Raw genomic sequence first — 14,903 nt, 5'->3', positions numbered from 1 at the left:
CAGAAAAGTCACCGTAAATATACTTGTGTCTATGACAAAACTGGGGAAAAGAAAGTAAGAGGAAATTGCACAGAACGGACAAATACTCTGTAAACTCTTGGTTGGATAGTATAAGAATGTCCTGATTTACAGTCTTAAAATTATTTTGTTTTTTCTCTAATTAAAATGACAAGCTCATTATTATTATTTTTTTTTTACAAAAAGTCAAACTAAAACAGAAATGTGTGACAGACAATAGAAAACCCCTGTGACTTTTCCTCTCCTTCTCAAGATTACCCATGGTAATAGTACGAGATTTAAGGGTATATTCTTGCAAAGATTTTTCTATGCATTCACACACACACACACACACACACACACACACACACACACCCTAAAGTAGAGATCGCACTCTATACACTATTTGGCATTCAGTCTTTTCACTTAATGTAACCTGGACTTCTTTCCATGTCAGTACACACAGACCTACTTTTTAAAAAAAGAAAGAAAAACAATACAGACGTGTCTAAGGTAAAGGGCAAATTCTTTAAAATCGTTTCTGTGCTTTTAAACGAAGCATAAGAGAGCAGGGGCCTGATGGCAGGATCTTTAGCAGACTACCGTCTGTGTGCTCAGGACACTCGCTGACCTCAGGGACCCCCAAGCCTGGTGAGGGGGAGGGATCCCCTTTTCCAAGAGGGAGGTGGGGCTGGCCTGGTCTCCCCTTCCCTGCCAACGCCGGGGCAGCACCACAGCACCGAGGACCCTCGCCCAGCAGAGACATTTGTGCTGCGGCTCCGCAGCAGAGGCTGCCAAGCATAGTGGTTGCCATGGTTACCGCGGGGCGACTGGGTCCGGGGTTTTAGGGAGTGGAGCGCCTGGAGCAGCGGAAAGAGGGAGGGTATGGGAGAGGACAAAGGGACGGGCGGTGAGAAGGGAGAAGAGGCGCGCAGGGCGGTGGGGTGGCCGGGGAGGCGGGAAGGGCCCAGAGCGTGGGGATGGAAGGGGCAGGAGCGGAAGGAAAGGGGCAGGAGGGGAAGGGGCGCCTCCGGGCTGTGGAAAGGGAGAGGCGTGGGGACTGCACTGAGACCGGTGGTCCCTCGGCCCCGCTTACCCGCTGGTCTCATCACCGGGCTCCGCCATCTCCCGTTGCTAAGCGACGCAGTCAACATCCGGCGGGCGGAGACCACGCGCGGGGTAGGGGGGGCGGACAGCCTGGGCAGGCGGCCATTGTGCCATTTATGTGCGTTAGAAACACAGACTAATATGTAAATATATTAAAGCATAAATGAGAATACTTTATCTCTCAGTCTGAGCTCTACCCAACTGGCTCAGTTTCTGGAAAGCGACAACCTTGTCAATATACGTCCGGCAGGGCAACTGCGATGACCCAGGGGACCTTACGGGGCCCCCGGGGACCCGGGACTGCTAACTGTCCCGGGGGACGCAGGCGGAGGTGAGGTCACCAGGGGCCTCAGAGTCGGCTGCACCTTCGGGGGCCGGGGACCCCAGCCTGGTGCTCGCCCATCCATCTCCAGACCTGGGGGACCCGGCACCCGCTCCACGGGGTTCCTGCGAAGAAACCTCGGCGGGGGAGGGATGCCCAGTGGCCTTCTGCCGGGTGTCGTTCCCTTCCTACCTCAAAATAGGAAAAACAAATGCAGAGGGCCGGATGGTGAGGGCGAGCACGCACGTGGAACGGCCCAGGGGCCCGCCTTCACTCTGGGGGGGCGCGAGGCTCACGTTGTGGGAAGAGTCGTGGGCCGGGTACCCCAGCGGGCGGCGAGGCCCGGAATTGGGGCGGCCGGGGGCCGGGGGCCAGAGGCCAGAGGGCCGAAGGCGACCGGGACAGTGCGGAACGCGGGCCGGGGGCGTGCCGGGGGCGGGCTGGGGGCCGGGCTGGGCGGGGTTGGACCCGGTTGGGCAGGGGGGCGGGTAGGAGGCCGGGCCTCGCCTCGCGTCCCCGCCCCGCCGCGCCTCACTGGCAGCGGCAGCAGTGACGGCGGCGGCGGCTCCCGGGGCCGGCGCGAATCCGGCCCCCGCTGTGGGACCCGGGTGGGTATTGGGGCCCTGCCGGGGGCCGCGGGGGCGGGGTCGAGGGGCCCGAGGGGGACCGGGCAGTGCTCCGTGGCGGGGACGGGTTGGGTGTACAGGGTGTGTAGGCCTGCAGCTGCGGGGCCCGGGAGGGACCAGGGTGTCGCTGCAGCTCGGAGAGGTGCGGGGCCTGAGTAGGGGCCGAGTGGCGCGCAGGCACCCGGGATCAAGCGTGGAGCATGCTGGGGAACCCCTCTGCGACAATGGGGGTGCCCCGGGCCGGGACTGGGCCTAATTCCGGCATACTCTATCCCCGCCTGCCTGGAGCCGTCGACCGGAGAACTTGTGGTCTTTGTTTGGTTGGATAGGCAGAGCACGAGAATGCGAAGTTGTGGGGGGTTGCTGTGTGCTGACACTGACCCCCAAAGTGTGCTGTGCATCCCACGGCTTGCGCGCTCTTAGCATTCCCGGGCTTTCGGGCCGGTGGTCTGGTGAAGAACCGCGTGTCAGGAAACTCACTTCCTTTAGGCCCAGGCTCTGCCCCCTTGTTCTTTACTTTAAAAGAAAAAGAATAAGAGAAAGAGAAAAATAGGCAATTTAAGATTGCTAAATATAACCTACGGAACCCTGCCAGAAGCCCTTGAATCTTGAAATCCTGTTATTCCCACGCTGGGAAGTTGGTGTCATATGTTGGCCACAGTCTCCTTCAGAAATAGAAAAGGACAGGATCCACTCTCTTTCCTGGGGAGAAGTTTGTTTTACTGCCTCTCCAGTTGACCAGAGAAGCTGGGCTGGTTGGCCAGCCCCTGTGACTGGTCTGGTGAGTAGTCTCTACCACCCAAAGGCAGAGACTTTTTTTATGTGGAAAGAAAAGGGGAATGGCTCTCAGAAAAGGCCATGTGATGGATGGAAGGGCTGGACCCAAGGCCCCGATTCCAGAATTCCATTCCAAGTCCGTCATAGATTGAGTGGAGAACTTTTAAAAATCTGTGTGTTCGTTTTAGAAATTCCTCATTAGAAACATTAACGTGTAATTGATTAGTGAGTAGTAAACACTTTTAAGAGCCGGTGAAGAAGCTTTTGCAAAGGGATTGTTCAGGTGAGGAATGCAGTAACTATGAAGTTCATTAACAGACACGTTGTTATGTTGAGCACACAGTTACTGTGTTTTCTGCAGCACTTATTGGCTTGTGGACATTTATGGTGAGCCCAGCCAGTCTCAGAGGACAGCTAAACAAAGTTCTTAACCAGTGGAATTTTTAAATCCTCCAGCAGTGATGGTTGTTGTATGAATAGCTTCTGATTATCATGCATAAATTCACTTAACCCACAAGATAAAACCATAAAATCAGGACTGAGATTATCCCCATTTTACAGATGGGGACACTGAGGCTTACAGAAGTAACTTTCCCAAGTTCATGTAGCTAGGAGTGACAGAACTAGGAGTTTGGGGCCCAGGATGCTCCAGCTCCCAAAAAAGGCGGTGCCATACTACCTCCCCTCTTGTAACTGGTCCCCAGCACTCTCCTCCACACTCTCCCTGCCCCCCTTTGTGCAGACAAGACAACATGGTTCACTCTGCCAAGTGATTCATAAAAGTACAGTGGAGTGGAGACTAGCCTGATGTCACCACTAGTGGCTAATATCGGTTCACTTTAGTCTGTAAAGGCCTTCCCGGGCCTCAGGATAAAGGCATTTGAGAAGACAGCCTTGGGGTTTGCAGAATCTTTCTCCACTTGTTTCAGCTTCTCTGCCTTTAGTAAAACGGAGATAATACCACCTACTTCAAAGGCCTAGTGCAATGTTTACCTAAGGGGTCTAGTACCTGCTGAGGGCTTGTTACGATTTATTATTGTTATTATTAAGGACCATCATTTGGATATTTCACATGTAACTAGATGGGTAAAAATATTTTTTTGTTCTGTTTTTTTATTCTTTGTACGTGCAGTCAGTCCATCAGGCGGAAAGCTGATCATGAGCAGGAGTGTAATTCGCCAGTTAGGTCTATTTACATGCTTATCTTTATAACTTTAGGAGGGGCAGCGGCGGGGAGGGCTGGGTCCCTGCCAGCTATCCCAGGGACGGGGCAACCAGGTTGCCTGGCAACACGAATCTTGAGTAAAGATTTTATCTTGTCTCCCCTCACCTAGCTGAAGGGCCTCAATTTTTTCGAGGCCTGAATCCTCTCTTGTAAGGCTAGCTACTTAGTTTCATACACTAGGGAAGGTGGGCTTGAGGGTGAAGCAATTGTCGCAGCGAAGTGATTTTATCGGTGTACGTTGTTTGTACATCTTCTACTGTACAGCAGGTCTTCCATGAAGGTACAGGGCCTCGAGTAATAATGTTTCATTCAGTGTGGTTTCATTGTAACATTGATGAGAATAATGTTTCATTCAGTGTGGTTTCATTGTAACATTGATGAGAATAATGTTTCATTCAGTGTGGTTTCATTGTAACATTGATGAGATGCCTAGGTAACTCCTGTTTACATCAATTCGCCTATGGTAAAATGAGTTTCTTATAGATCATCGCTTCAATTCACAGATCCTACCTATGATGTTTTGTGAGGACTTATTGTGTGTATATATATCTTCTGTTGATGAACATTGATGAGCCCAGTGCAGAGAAAAGAAAGCACAAGTCTGCACTCTTCCCTGCCCCCTCAAAATTCTGGGAAATGGTGTAGGAAATCTTTCCCCATTCACTTCAGTGGTGGTGTTTTTTATGCTTTTGGCCACCTGTGCGTCCTCTGGGTCCCTGGTCTTGCCTCTCTGATAAATCTACTTTGATGAGCTGTCTCATAGCTGATATCTGATCGGAAGCATGTCTTCTATCTTCTGAACTTTTATCACCGTCCTCAAAGCAGGAGAGAAGCCTGGGCACTGGAAGACTGAGTTTAGTATCTGCCCACAGATGTTTGGTGTTCGGTCGTGTGGACAGTACAAGAAAATGACCAGTGAGAACCCAAATCTGTTATGCCACTTGAGCGGCTGCCCTTCTCTGGGGGCAAGTCTGTCCAGGTGTTTCAAGTTGGTGTGAGCGATCGGCTTGGACCCACCTAACTGCAGACGCAGAGATGTGGCATGTCTGTTCCATGCTTTCTGTTGGCACTAGGGAAATCACCCGAATACCATGGGTGAGCCCGGAGTCCAGTCCACATTAGCTTTCACACTTTGGTGTATGTGCTGGTTTTCTATTATGAGTGACCCTGAATTCAATGGTCTGATAAACTGGTCATTACACTCAGGTGATCTGGAATCCAGGTGTCCTGGAATCGAGGCAAGGTCATACTTAACAGATGTCATTTGACACACTTTGGCTTTTCCATTTCTGTAACTAAAATGCTTTCCTTAGGCAAGGTCAGTTGTGCTGCTTTTCAGGGGTGTTGTCAGTGCAGTCCCCCTCCCCCATGAGAGTTTTGTTTGCTAGCGTGGCTATTCCTTTGCCACTCCAGTGAAAACCTCTCTCTGTGTTCAAGTTTACAGGTGCAATATAGAAGTCAGATGCACCTAGCCCACTTTGGGGTTGGTTGTTAGTTTCCCGGCTGGATTTGCGTGTTTCCTTGCGTTTTGAGATTAGTCCTTCTTTTGTCCCTGGTCCTGGCTCATCTTTAAAGTTGGTTTCATCTCACAGACTTCCTTGGCTCTTTGGGGGAAAATAGTATTTTAGTCGAAGTGACAGCTAAGTCAGGCCACCAGATCTCCCCTTGCCCTCATTTCTTTAACTGTCTTGTCCAGTTACAGCCTCGCAAAGGTCCTTTCTTTAGGGAAGTTGGTCCAAGTCTCTAGCATTAGAGTTTATGCCCTAAACTTTGTTCCTTCACTTTAAATGCAAGTTGTCTTTTCCTCACTTCTACATGGATGCCCTGCCCACAGCAGCCCTGTGTTTCCCGTGTGAATCCTGAATGTGATATATGTATGCAGCAAATATATTTGTCTGCTGCAATAATCCCATAACTTGAAGTTAAATATACATGAGGGGGGTCATCTGAGCCTACAGGTGTGAAGGAGACTCAGCCTCCCCAAACCATGCGCCCCAGGGAATGGGATTCCTGGTCTGGGCTACGTGCAGGATTTACACCACCCTTTGAACTTGAAAGCTGGGAGTTCCCAAAAGACTCTGGTGCCTGTGCCTGGTTTGCCTGGTTCTGGGAAGGGAAGGGGAGCTGGGGCCTTACCAACGTGTGTTTGCAGCAGGTGTTTTGTGGGAGGAAAAAGATCCTGTTTGTGTGTATCTGGCTCGTGTTTAATATGGCATTGTCTTCTCCCTACTCTTTGTTGATTGGGCTTTGAGAGCAAAGAAGATGAACCGGTTTTTGCCGGCCACGGGCCTGTGGCTCAGGGCACTTTTCTCCTGAGCAGTGACAAGGCCAGGGGGATAACCACCTGTGGGCTTTGTCCCATGTCACCTCCCCCTAAGTGTCCAGTGGCCCCCCACTCCCTCCATGCCTACCCCCGCTGCAGCAAGCAGCTGTCACGATCAGTATGGGCTGCGTCCCTCAGGTGTGGGAACTGCTGGCTCCATGGGGGTGCCAGGGCCATGTCTGTCCTACTGACCACTGTGTCCCAGCAGCTAACCCAGGGTGGCCCCAAGGCAGGCGCACGGCTCAGAACAGTGAACGGGAGAAGTCAGGATGCTGTTTCCTCTCTCCAGTGACTCCAGGCTGCCATTTCTTTGGTCTTCTTAGGAAGGTTCTGGAAGAGACATTTGCACTTCTGTTCCTACTTGTTTTCCTGTTTGGGAATTGATGGTCCCTTTATTCCAGGACAGGAAACCAAGGCTTTGGGCCGTGGAAGCCGCCCAAGGACAGGGCCAGGGCTGTGAGTGTGCAGCTTTCCTATCCCGTCCCCTGCTCCCACGGGTCAGGGGCCCCCTCCTGTTCTCCTGGTTCTGGGCCTGGGTCCCAATCACGTTGCGGAGAGGGCAGTAGCCCCGTGCGGTTGTTGGTTGGCAGGTGACTGGACAGAAAGCCTCCCTGAGTTCAAAGTCAGCTCTGTACAGTGCCCTTGGTGTGGTCAGTAGGAAAGTGGTCCCCAAAGTTGTCCACGTCCTAATCCTGGGAACCTGTGACTGTTTGGTCACATGGCAAAGGGGGATTAAAGCTGCAGATGGAACTCAGGTTGTTGATCAGCCGGCCCAGTGATGGAGGGTGTCCTGGATTCTCCAGGGGGCCCCGTGTCCTCACAGGGTTCTGGGAGGGGGGCAGAGAGTCGGCATCAGAGTGACACGATGAGACAAAGACTCCAGCGCCATTGCCAGCTTTGAAGGAGGGGGAATTCGGGTGATTCTAGAAACCGGAAAGGGCAGGAAAGCAGCTTCTCCCTTGGAGCCCCCAGAAGGAACCAGCCTGCCACCATCTTGACTTCAGCTAGGAGACCTGGTCCGACTTTTGACCTCCAGAATTGGGAGACGATACATTTGTGTTGTTTCACGTCGCTAAGTTCTTGGCCATTTGTTACAGCGGCCATAGGAAACCATCGTACATGGAACGGAAGTGCTTTCTGAAGGCAGTGAGAGTCTTTTCTTTAGGGTGCCATTTCATACTCCGTGTTTTGTTCATTTCTGGCATTTTCGTGACTTTGTCTCTCTCTATCTGGGACTCTCTTTCCTCGGGTACAAATCACCAAATCTTGGGGAACAGATTTTGGGTGATAGATGTCTGAACTTCAGCCCTGTAGGTATTAGCTAGAGGAGAGCCCGCCGCCCACCCCTGCCATGCTGAGTTACAAAAGACGACTCTGGGCCAAGTGGCAGTGGCCATGGGGCGGCTAGAGGGTGGAGGGGACATGTGTGGCTACAGCAGGCCCACTGCTGTCCACTGGCTTCAACCCAACGGCAGGGCCTGTTCTGAGCAGGGCTGTGAAACAAGGAATCTGCTGGCCCTTCCCAGCCTCCCTGCTGTCCCTTTGCCCCTCGGGGCTTCTGTGGTTCCTGACATCTTTCCTCTCCAGGCAGTTCCCCATACTCCGACTACCTCAAAACCCCTCTCTGGAAAGCAGAGTCCAGCTCCCTCCACAACCGGCTTAACTTACCCGCAAAGACCAAGAATCCATGCTTCTCAAAGGTGTTCCCATTCCTAGAATGGCAGGCTAATGGGGAAGAATGCATCCCTAATTGGGGAGTTTCTGCAGAGTTTTTTGTTTTAGGAGCCTGTGTGTTTTTTCTGAGAGGAGGCCAAGTTGCTCCTTCCTTTCACATGACACAATAGCCTATTTTGCAAAAACCTGGCCCTACTGAGTTGTCACAGTTGCTTCAGAGCAGCACAAAATTCAACTTGCAATGCCACTGTGATCAGACGGTTACCAACCAGCACCGGCAGTTTTACATGACACCTTTTTAAACCATACCTGGGTGTTTGCTCATTTGTTTGTTTTTGTGCACAAAGCTGATGCACGTGCTAGAGCCTGGCCACTCTCCATCTCTGTGTTCTTCATGCCAGCTGCCAAGTTGGCATGTTATCCTTTCCTCAACAAAAACAAGGCGTTTGGAACTTGATTGAAGGTGGCCTTCTGGTAGGCACATCGTAAAGGAAACTTTCAGAGATATCTTGGATTCCGGAGCTTATAATCTAAAGTCAACACAGACATAACCATTTTAAAATAAAAATATTAAGTGAATGCATTCGAGGAGAATGAGGTTCTTTTTTTTATTGTTGTCACGGATCTACTGTGAGCTGCTTCTCTCTCCACCTTCATCTCTCAGGCTTTGGGAGAGGATTTGTTATATTGGTACAAAGTGCTTTGAGCATCTCAGGCTGTTATTTTGATTTCAATTAAGTCCTTACTGGAGATGGAAAAAGTGAGATAGTTCTTCCTGGCAACAGGCTTCTCTCTTCTCCTTTTCGTGTTAGCAGATCTTGTGTGTCTTAGAGTCTCTGTTGGTGACATTTAAAGATTGCGCAAGATGTGCCCTGCCCCCAACTCTATTTGTGTTATAAGTAGAATGAGTTGCCTTGCCCACAGAAAGACCCCAGACCCGTGAGAGGGGGCCAGGGTGCCGCCAAGTTCTGTACCTGGAGGACAGCTATCTGGTCTACCCAAAGGGTGGTTGTCTTTGCTCTCGCCAACTCCAGGCCCTTAAAGTCATAAACTGCTCTTCACATGGAGAGCAAGAACCACTCACGGGCATGCGTCCTGAGGATTCAAGGACACTAGGAAGGGCTCCCATCGGGTTGCAGTCTTTGCCAGGCCCCGGCGTAGCCCCTGGCAGCCGGCCCTCTGCAGGGAACCCAAGCCCTCTTGCAGCCCTGTCCCCCTCGCCCAGCCTGCAGCCCCCTGCCTGCTTCCTCCCATCCATCCTCAGAATTCCTCCCTCGGCCTGGCCTCTTTGGGTGCAAGCTTCCTGGTCTCAACACTCTTTTTTCTTTAACTAATAGATTTTAGTTTTTTAGAGCAGTTTTCGGTTTACCAAAAATATAGCAGAAAGTACAGTGTCCACTCACCCCCTCCAGGTTCCACTGCCATTGTAAGTGGTACTTTTTGTGGTGAAGGATGCACGACACGTTAACCGGTCTGACCGTGAAGTGCATGCGTGTGTCCCCATCCTTGTGCCGCCTCCCCCCGTCCTTCCCTGTCCACCCCAGAAGCCTTTCATCCTCGTCACCCGTCACCCGGGCCTGCTCCTCACTTGGGCTCCGAGTTTCCCTGTGCACGGCCCCTCCCTCACAGCTCCGGGCAGCCCTCGGTTATCAGCGCGGCTTCCCCCCACAGGCTCCCCTCTGTGTTCCCTGGCCCCCAGAAGCATCTGCCCGGTGTCATGACGTTGCCCTTCTCCTGGAGCTGCATGCACCCCACCTTGACACCACCTTGGAGAGTGGCCTGGCACGCGCTCCTGCAGAGCCCTGGGCCCAGACACTGGGCTCCCAGGAACCTTCCAGCTCCCCCTTCTGCATGTGGAGGTGCGGACCAGCCGTGGGGGAGTCCAGTGCCCCATGTGGACCCCATGACTGTACTGAAGGCTACGAAGTGCCCCTGGCCCCAGGACACCCCCTGTGTCTGCTCGCCCCCACCCTGCTGACAGTCTGGTGATCCCACAGAGGTTCCCAGGGGTGACTTAGCCGTCTGTGTGCGTTCTCCACCTCAGGGTCCAGGGAAGGGGGCCTGTGTGCAGAGGGTGCCCGGGGAGCCTGCAGGCCAGCCAGATGGCAGGTCAGGCGATGGAGGCCAGGAGCCTTCTCCTCTCAGCAAACTGTCGACGCGGGCGTGCCAGCGGAGGGGCTGGGAAAGGCACTGCAGTTGTGGGCAGCGGACCTACATTGGAAAGGGCAGTGCGGTGCCGTGCCGGGAGCAGGCCCTCCCCGTCCCCCCACTCCCCGCCCCCAGCCTCTGAGCCTCCTTCCCCTCCTCCCAAAGCTGAGGCCAGTCAGAGGCCCAGGCCGGTGCTCTGCTCCGGCCACAACTTCCCCTCCAGCAGGCAGCAGCCAGCATGCTGGCAACGATTCCGGAAGCTGGTGGTCAGGGGCCACAAAGGCCTGGACCTTAGAAATCCAGGAGGGTGACTTAAACGGTGGCACCGAGCGGACTGCCACTGCCCAAGACAGGGTTCTGGTTGGATGGACTTGGGACCTTGAGGAGAGCTGGACACTGTGCTCCTGATGTATGAGGAGGGAACCGCGTGACACAGTTCACCTACCGCTGGTCTCTGGTTCATAGGGACATCCAAGGGACAGGAGGGGCTGCAGAGAGCTGCCTGCAGCAGCCCTTGATTAGACAGCCAGCACCAGCCCAGCGGGGCGCAGAAGCCCAGGAACCAGAGGCCGGGGTGTCCCCCAGGCATCTCTGCCAGCGTTTCCAGGCCATTCCTTCAAGTCCACGTCCCGGGACACGCAGGACCACACGCTTGCCGCTGCTCTGGGTGACAGGTGTGCCTGAGCCGTGTCTGTTAACCCGGTGACTGATGGGCCCTGGGCTGCTGGACAGAGATAGGCCTTCTGTTGTCCTGCATCCACCCACTAGCTGCTCTTCAATCCTGTTTAACATCCGGGGGGGATGACAAAGCGGGGGGAATGTGGGCGCACCTGGGCAGCCACTGGTGTGTCATGAGTTTGCTCTGATAGCAGCCCAGCCTGACAGGCAGGGGGGTGGTCTGCCTCCAGTCAGAGCCCCTGCCCCACCCTGCCTTCCTCTGGGGTGGGGTGGGGGAACAGTGGGTGAATGGTTCCTCATCTTACCTGTGGATAGTCACCTGGGCGACCTCCTCCCAGACCTGCTGGTCAGAAGTCCAGGGATTTGGCTTCGGAGTCCCTGCTTCTGGCTAACTGGGTGTGGGATGTCACAGGCTTCTGACCAGCCTCTCGTAGCCGCCCCACCCCACATCCCACCCTCCTTGGGGCATTGCCCTGAGCTGTGGGAGTACTCACCAGGTGGCCTGGCCACAGCTGTGCCCTTTAAAACTCTCTTCCTTCCCTCTCTTCTGACAGGGTGGGGGGTAAACTCAGGTTTATATTGACCAGCTGGAGGATAGAACTTCCACGTTAGGATGGTGCCTCTGGGGCTGTAGGAGCTGAGGGGACATTCACACTGGGTGATGAACCCAGCTCAGTGCCGACCCCCGTGTCCCCCAGCTGTCCCCACCGTGGTGGGCGGCAGTCACAGGACACGCAGCTGTGATTGTGGGGCTGGGGGCGGTGGGAGGGGTGCTCACAGTGTAACCCGAGTGACCACCAAGGGGAGCAGGGCTGAGAGGATCCCACAGTCTGAGCTGGGAACTTGGTGGCAGTGGCCCCAGGTGTAAAGCGGGTGAGAGGCAGTTGTCGCTCTGGCCTGGACGGAGGTGAGGAAGCCCTGGTAGGACCCAGGGTGTGAGCCCCCTGGACGGTGGGCCTTGTGTTGTAAATAGCAACGAGCTATCTGTTTAAACAGCGGCAAAATAAGGCAGGAAGGAAGATCCAAGGGGGAAATGTCTGCGGGGTGAGGACCGCGGGCAGGAAGGGTGCTCTCAGCTTTGGTCCTGATAAGGAGGCTGTGGCTTGTGGGTCCCCTGGAACTGCTGGGTCCTAAGGAGGGCAGCGGCTGGCTGGGGACCGTCACCTTGTCATCCATCAGTGAGCAGAGCATACCTGGAGGGCTCCTGCCCACATGTAACCAAAGGTGGTCTGTGAGCCTCAGACTTATCGGTGGTGCTTTCAGTGTGTGTGTCGGGGCGGGGAGGGGGTGAGGGGGGTGCCTGGGGAAGAGGTTCAAACGACCTCACCTCCTAGTTCTCGCTGAAACACGCCCGTAACAAGAGTTGTTCTCATCAGAGCATGTCGATAGTGTGAGATCTTGGGTCAACACGTGTGTGCGTCACGTGTGCAATGTGGGCGAAACTGAGAGGGTGCAGCCCAGAGTTTGGTCTAGGCCGTATAGGTCTCTGGGTCACAACTAAGGGCCCCCCTCTTTTTAAATTTCCCTAAAGTTTTTAATAACAAGCCTCTGGCTTTATTAAGCTATAATTGATGTCCCCATTTCTATACCAGACAAAGAACTGGATACACAATAAAAATAACATAAAACAGTCATTTGGTGAGCTGGCTGATACTTTAGTTAACAGGGACGGCCTTTTCAGGTAAACGTACGCTTTGAATTAGGATTTTTGAAATATCGAAAGTAGTACATTGAAAACTGAAATCATAAGTGGAAGAAAATAGAAGCTAACAATGACCAGACCTTTGGATTGGGAAGGATGATATAAAGTATAAAAGCAATTTTGAAAAAAATAAATAAATCACTAGGGAAAAGTTACCATCAATTTGACTGCACGTAAGTTTAACTAAGACTTCCTTACTTCAAATAAATAATACAGTTAAAAGGCAAACAACAAATTAGGAAAAGCACCTACCGCAACTATAGCAAAGAATTAAGATATTTTTTTATATAAACAGTTCTTATATATCAGTAAGAACACCAGTAAATAACTGCAGTAGAAAAACGGACAATGCGCACAATTCACAGGATGAGCACAAATGTCTAATAAACACATGACAACCTGTTCAAGTGAACCGCTCATCAGAAAACCATTTTCCAATGGCCACGTTGGCAAGGTTTCAAACCTTTGATAACACTGGTCCCTTTCGGAATTCCACTGGGTGCTGTGAGTCAGGGCTCCAGGTTCTCCTCCCAAGGAAATAGCCAGGAATCCCAGAAATTATCCTATGGAAATAGTGAGGATACAGATAGAGATTTGTGTATAAAAATGTAGTTTATTATTTAAATAACCACTCTGTGGAAACCAAATGTCACGTGATGGTGGCTGGTTGAAGAATGATGCATCCACATAATATATACATACAGCTATGCCTGTGAAGCGGGAGGGTTGATATTCTGAATTTTTAAATTTGTGTATAACACGGTGTATTAGTTTTCTGTGACTGCTATAACAAAGCACTGCAGACTCGGCAGCTCCAACAACAGAAATTATTGTCTCCAATTTCTGGAGTCTGCATGTCTGAGATCAAGGAGGCAGCAGGTTGGTTCCTTCTGAGGCTGTGAGGCGGGGTGTGTTCAGGCCCCTCTCCTTGGCTTATCGACAGCCATGTTCATATATTTGTGGATAGGTGTCTTGTGTCCAAATTTCCTCGTTTTTTTTTTTAAAGATTTTATTGGGGAAGGGGAACAGGACTTTATTAGGGAACAGTGTGTACTTCCAGGACTTCTTTTTTCCAAGTCAAATTGTTGTCCTTTCAATCTTAGTTGTGGAGGGCTCAGCTCAGCTCCAGGTCCAGTTGCCGTTGCTAGTTGCAGGGGGCACAGCCCATCCCTTGTGGGAGTCGAACCGGCAACCTTGCGGTTGAGAGGACACACTCCAACCAACTGAGCCATCCGGGAGCTCAGCGGCAGCTCAGCTCAAGGTGCCGTGTTCTGTTCAATCTTAGTTGCAGGAGGCGCAGCCCACCATCCCTTGCGGGACTCGAGGAGTTGAACTGGCAACCTTGTGGTTGAGAGCCCACTGGTCCATGTGGGAATCCAACCGACAGCCTTCGGAGTTAGGAGCACGGAGCTCTAACCACCTGAGCCACCGGGCCGGCCCCCAAATTTCCTTGTTTTAAAGGCCACTAGTCAGTCACATTGGATGAGGGCCTACCTGTGACCTAATTCGAACTTGACGATCTCTGTAAAGACCTATCTCCAAATAAGGTCCCATTCTGAGGTCTGGGAGGTTAGGACTCCAACATATGGAGGGCGGGGGGAAAGAGAGACACTTCAACTCTTACCACGTGGGAAAATATAGTTGTGAGATGACGGAAAGCAGGTATGATATAATCCCAGCGACTGGGTTTTCTTGTTTTGTTTTTTTGTTTTTAAAGAAAAGCACAGAAGATAGTGGAAAATGCAGAAATATTTTCAGACTGTATGATTTCAGGGACGTGGTCTTTTTTAATATTTCAGAGCACATTTCATAATTTTTCTTAAAACAGCTTTAAAAACTAGGTCAAGGATTGTCCACTTTTAGTTTGACAGAGACCAGAAGTTGGGAACCAGGTTTAAATTGGATGAAATAGGCCCCACAAATGAACAAATACATGTAGAAAATAGATGAGAACTGTCTGAAGAGAGTTTGTACTTGGCTAATGTTTAACAGACATGCCCTGACTTACCCAAAGGTTCTGTCTCCCCCGAACCATCTGGGTGGGGGTGTGGCCAGGACTCTGTGCAAGGAGGACAAAGGTCTCCTGTTCCAGGCTCTTCTGCTCACTCAGTGATGCCGGGTGCCCTGAGCCTGTTTCCTCATTTGCAAAACTGCACTTCTTGTCTGGGACGTAACTTAGAGTTGCGGTGAGCTTCACAGCCGGTGACACCTGGGGAAATGCCATATTGCGAAAACCTGTATTCTGGAGTCCCCTGCAAACCTTCCAGCACGTTCTTTGGATTATCCTCAATAGTGGCAAACGGTCTTCACGTAAAGATGCTTTG

General features: G+C 52.1%; 3 protein-coding genes across 6 annotated transcripts in view; 1 reads left to right on the top strand and 2 right to left on the bottom strand.

Moving 5' to 3' along the window:
- The window catches only part of CCDC40 (coiled-coil domain containing 40), a 42,454-nt gene extending 32,184 nt beyond the window's left edge, over nt 1–10,270 (bottom strand). Inside the window, exons 1-4 of one of the 2 annotated variants that reach the window (XM_033091899.1) lie at nt 10,091–10,270; nt 8,361–8,581; nt 2,434–2,568; nt 1,094–1,614 (exon numbers count right to left, since the gene is read on the bottom strand). In XM_033091899.1, the coding sequence (XP_032947790.1) occupies nt 1,094–1,122 (29 nt within the window). In that variant the 5' untranslated portion in view covers nt 1,123–1,614; nt 2,434–2,568; nt 8,361–8,581; nt 10,091–10,270. Of the gene's footprint in view, nt 1–1,093; nt 1,753–2,433; nt 2,569–8,360; nt 8,582–10,090 lie in introns of those variants that run through there. The other variant, XM_033091900.1, reaches the window with a different exon arrangement.
- On the bottom strand, nt 1,380–14,803 carry LOC117013236 (basic proline-rich protein-like). The gene is made up of 4 exons (XM_033090171.1): nt 14,588–14,803; nt 1,962–2,203; nt 1,723–1,878; nt 1,380–1,551 (listed from the first exon to the last, which is right to left on the bottom strand). Exons 1-4 carry the CDS (start codon nt 14,801–14,803, stop codon nt 1,380–1,382), a joined length of 786 nt encoding a protein of 261 aa, XP_032946062.1.
- Nucleotides 1,907–14,903, top strand: part of TBC1D16 (TBC1 domain family member 16) — a 67,040-nt gene continuing 54,043 nt past the window's right edge. For 2 of the 3 annotated variants that reach the window (XM_033091902.1, XM_033091901.1), the window contains exon 1: nt 1,908–2,034. The gene's annotated coding sequence lies outside the window, so the exon portion shown is untranslated. Of the gene's footprint in view, nt 2,035–14,903 lie in introns of all 3 variants that reach the window. The other variant, XR_004421414.1, reaches the window with a different exon arrangement.

This window comes from Rhinolophus ferrumequinum, chromosome 21, assembly GCF_004115265.2.
Source record: "Rhinolophus ferrumequinum isolate MPI-CBG mRhiFer1 chromosome 21, mRhiFer1_v1.p, whole genome shotgun sequence".
In the NCBI taxonomy this organism is placed as follows: domain Eukaryota; kingdom Metazoa; phylum Chordata; class Mammalia; order Chiroptera; family Rhinolophidae; genus Rhinolophus; species Rhinolophus ferrumequinum.
The sequence above is the reverse complement of the archived record's forward strand: the minus strand, read 5'-3'. Positions and strand labels throughout refer to the sequence as shown.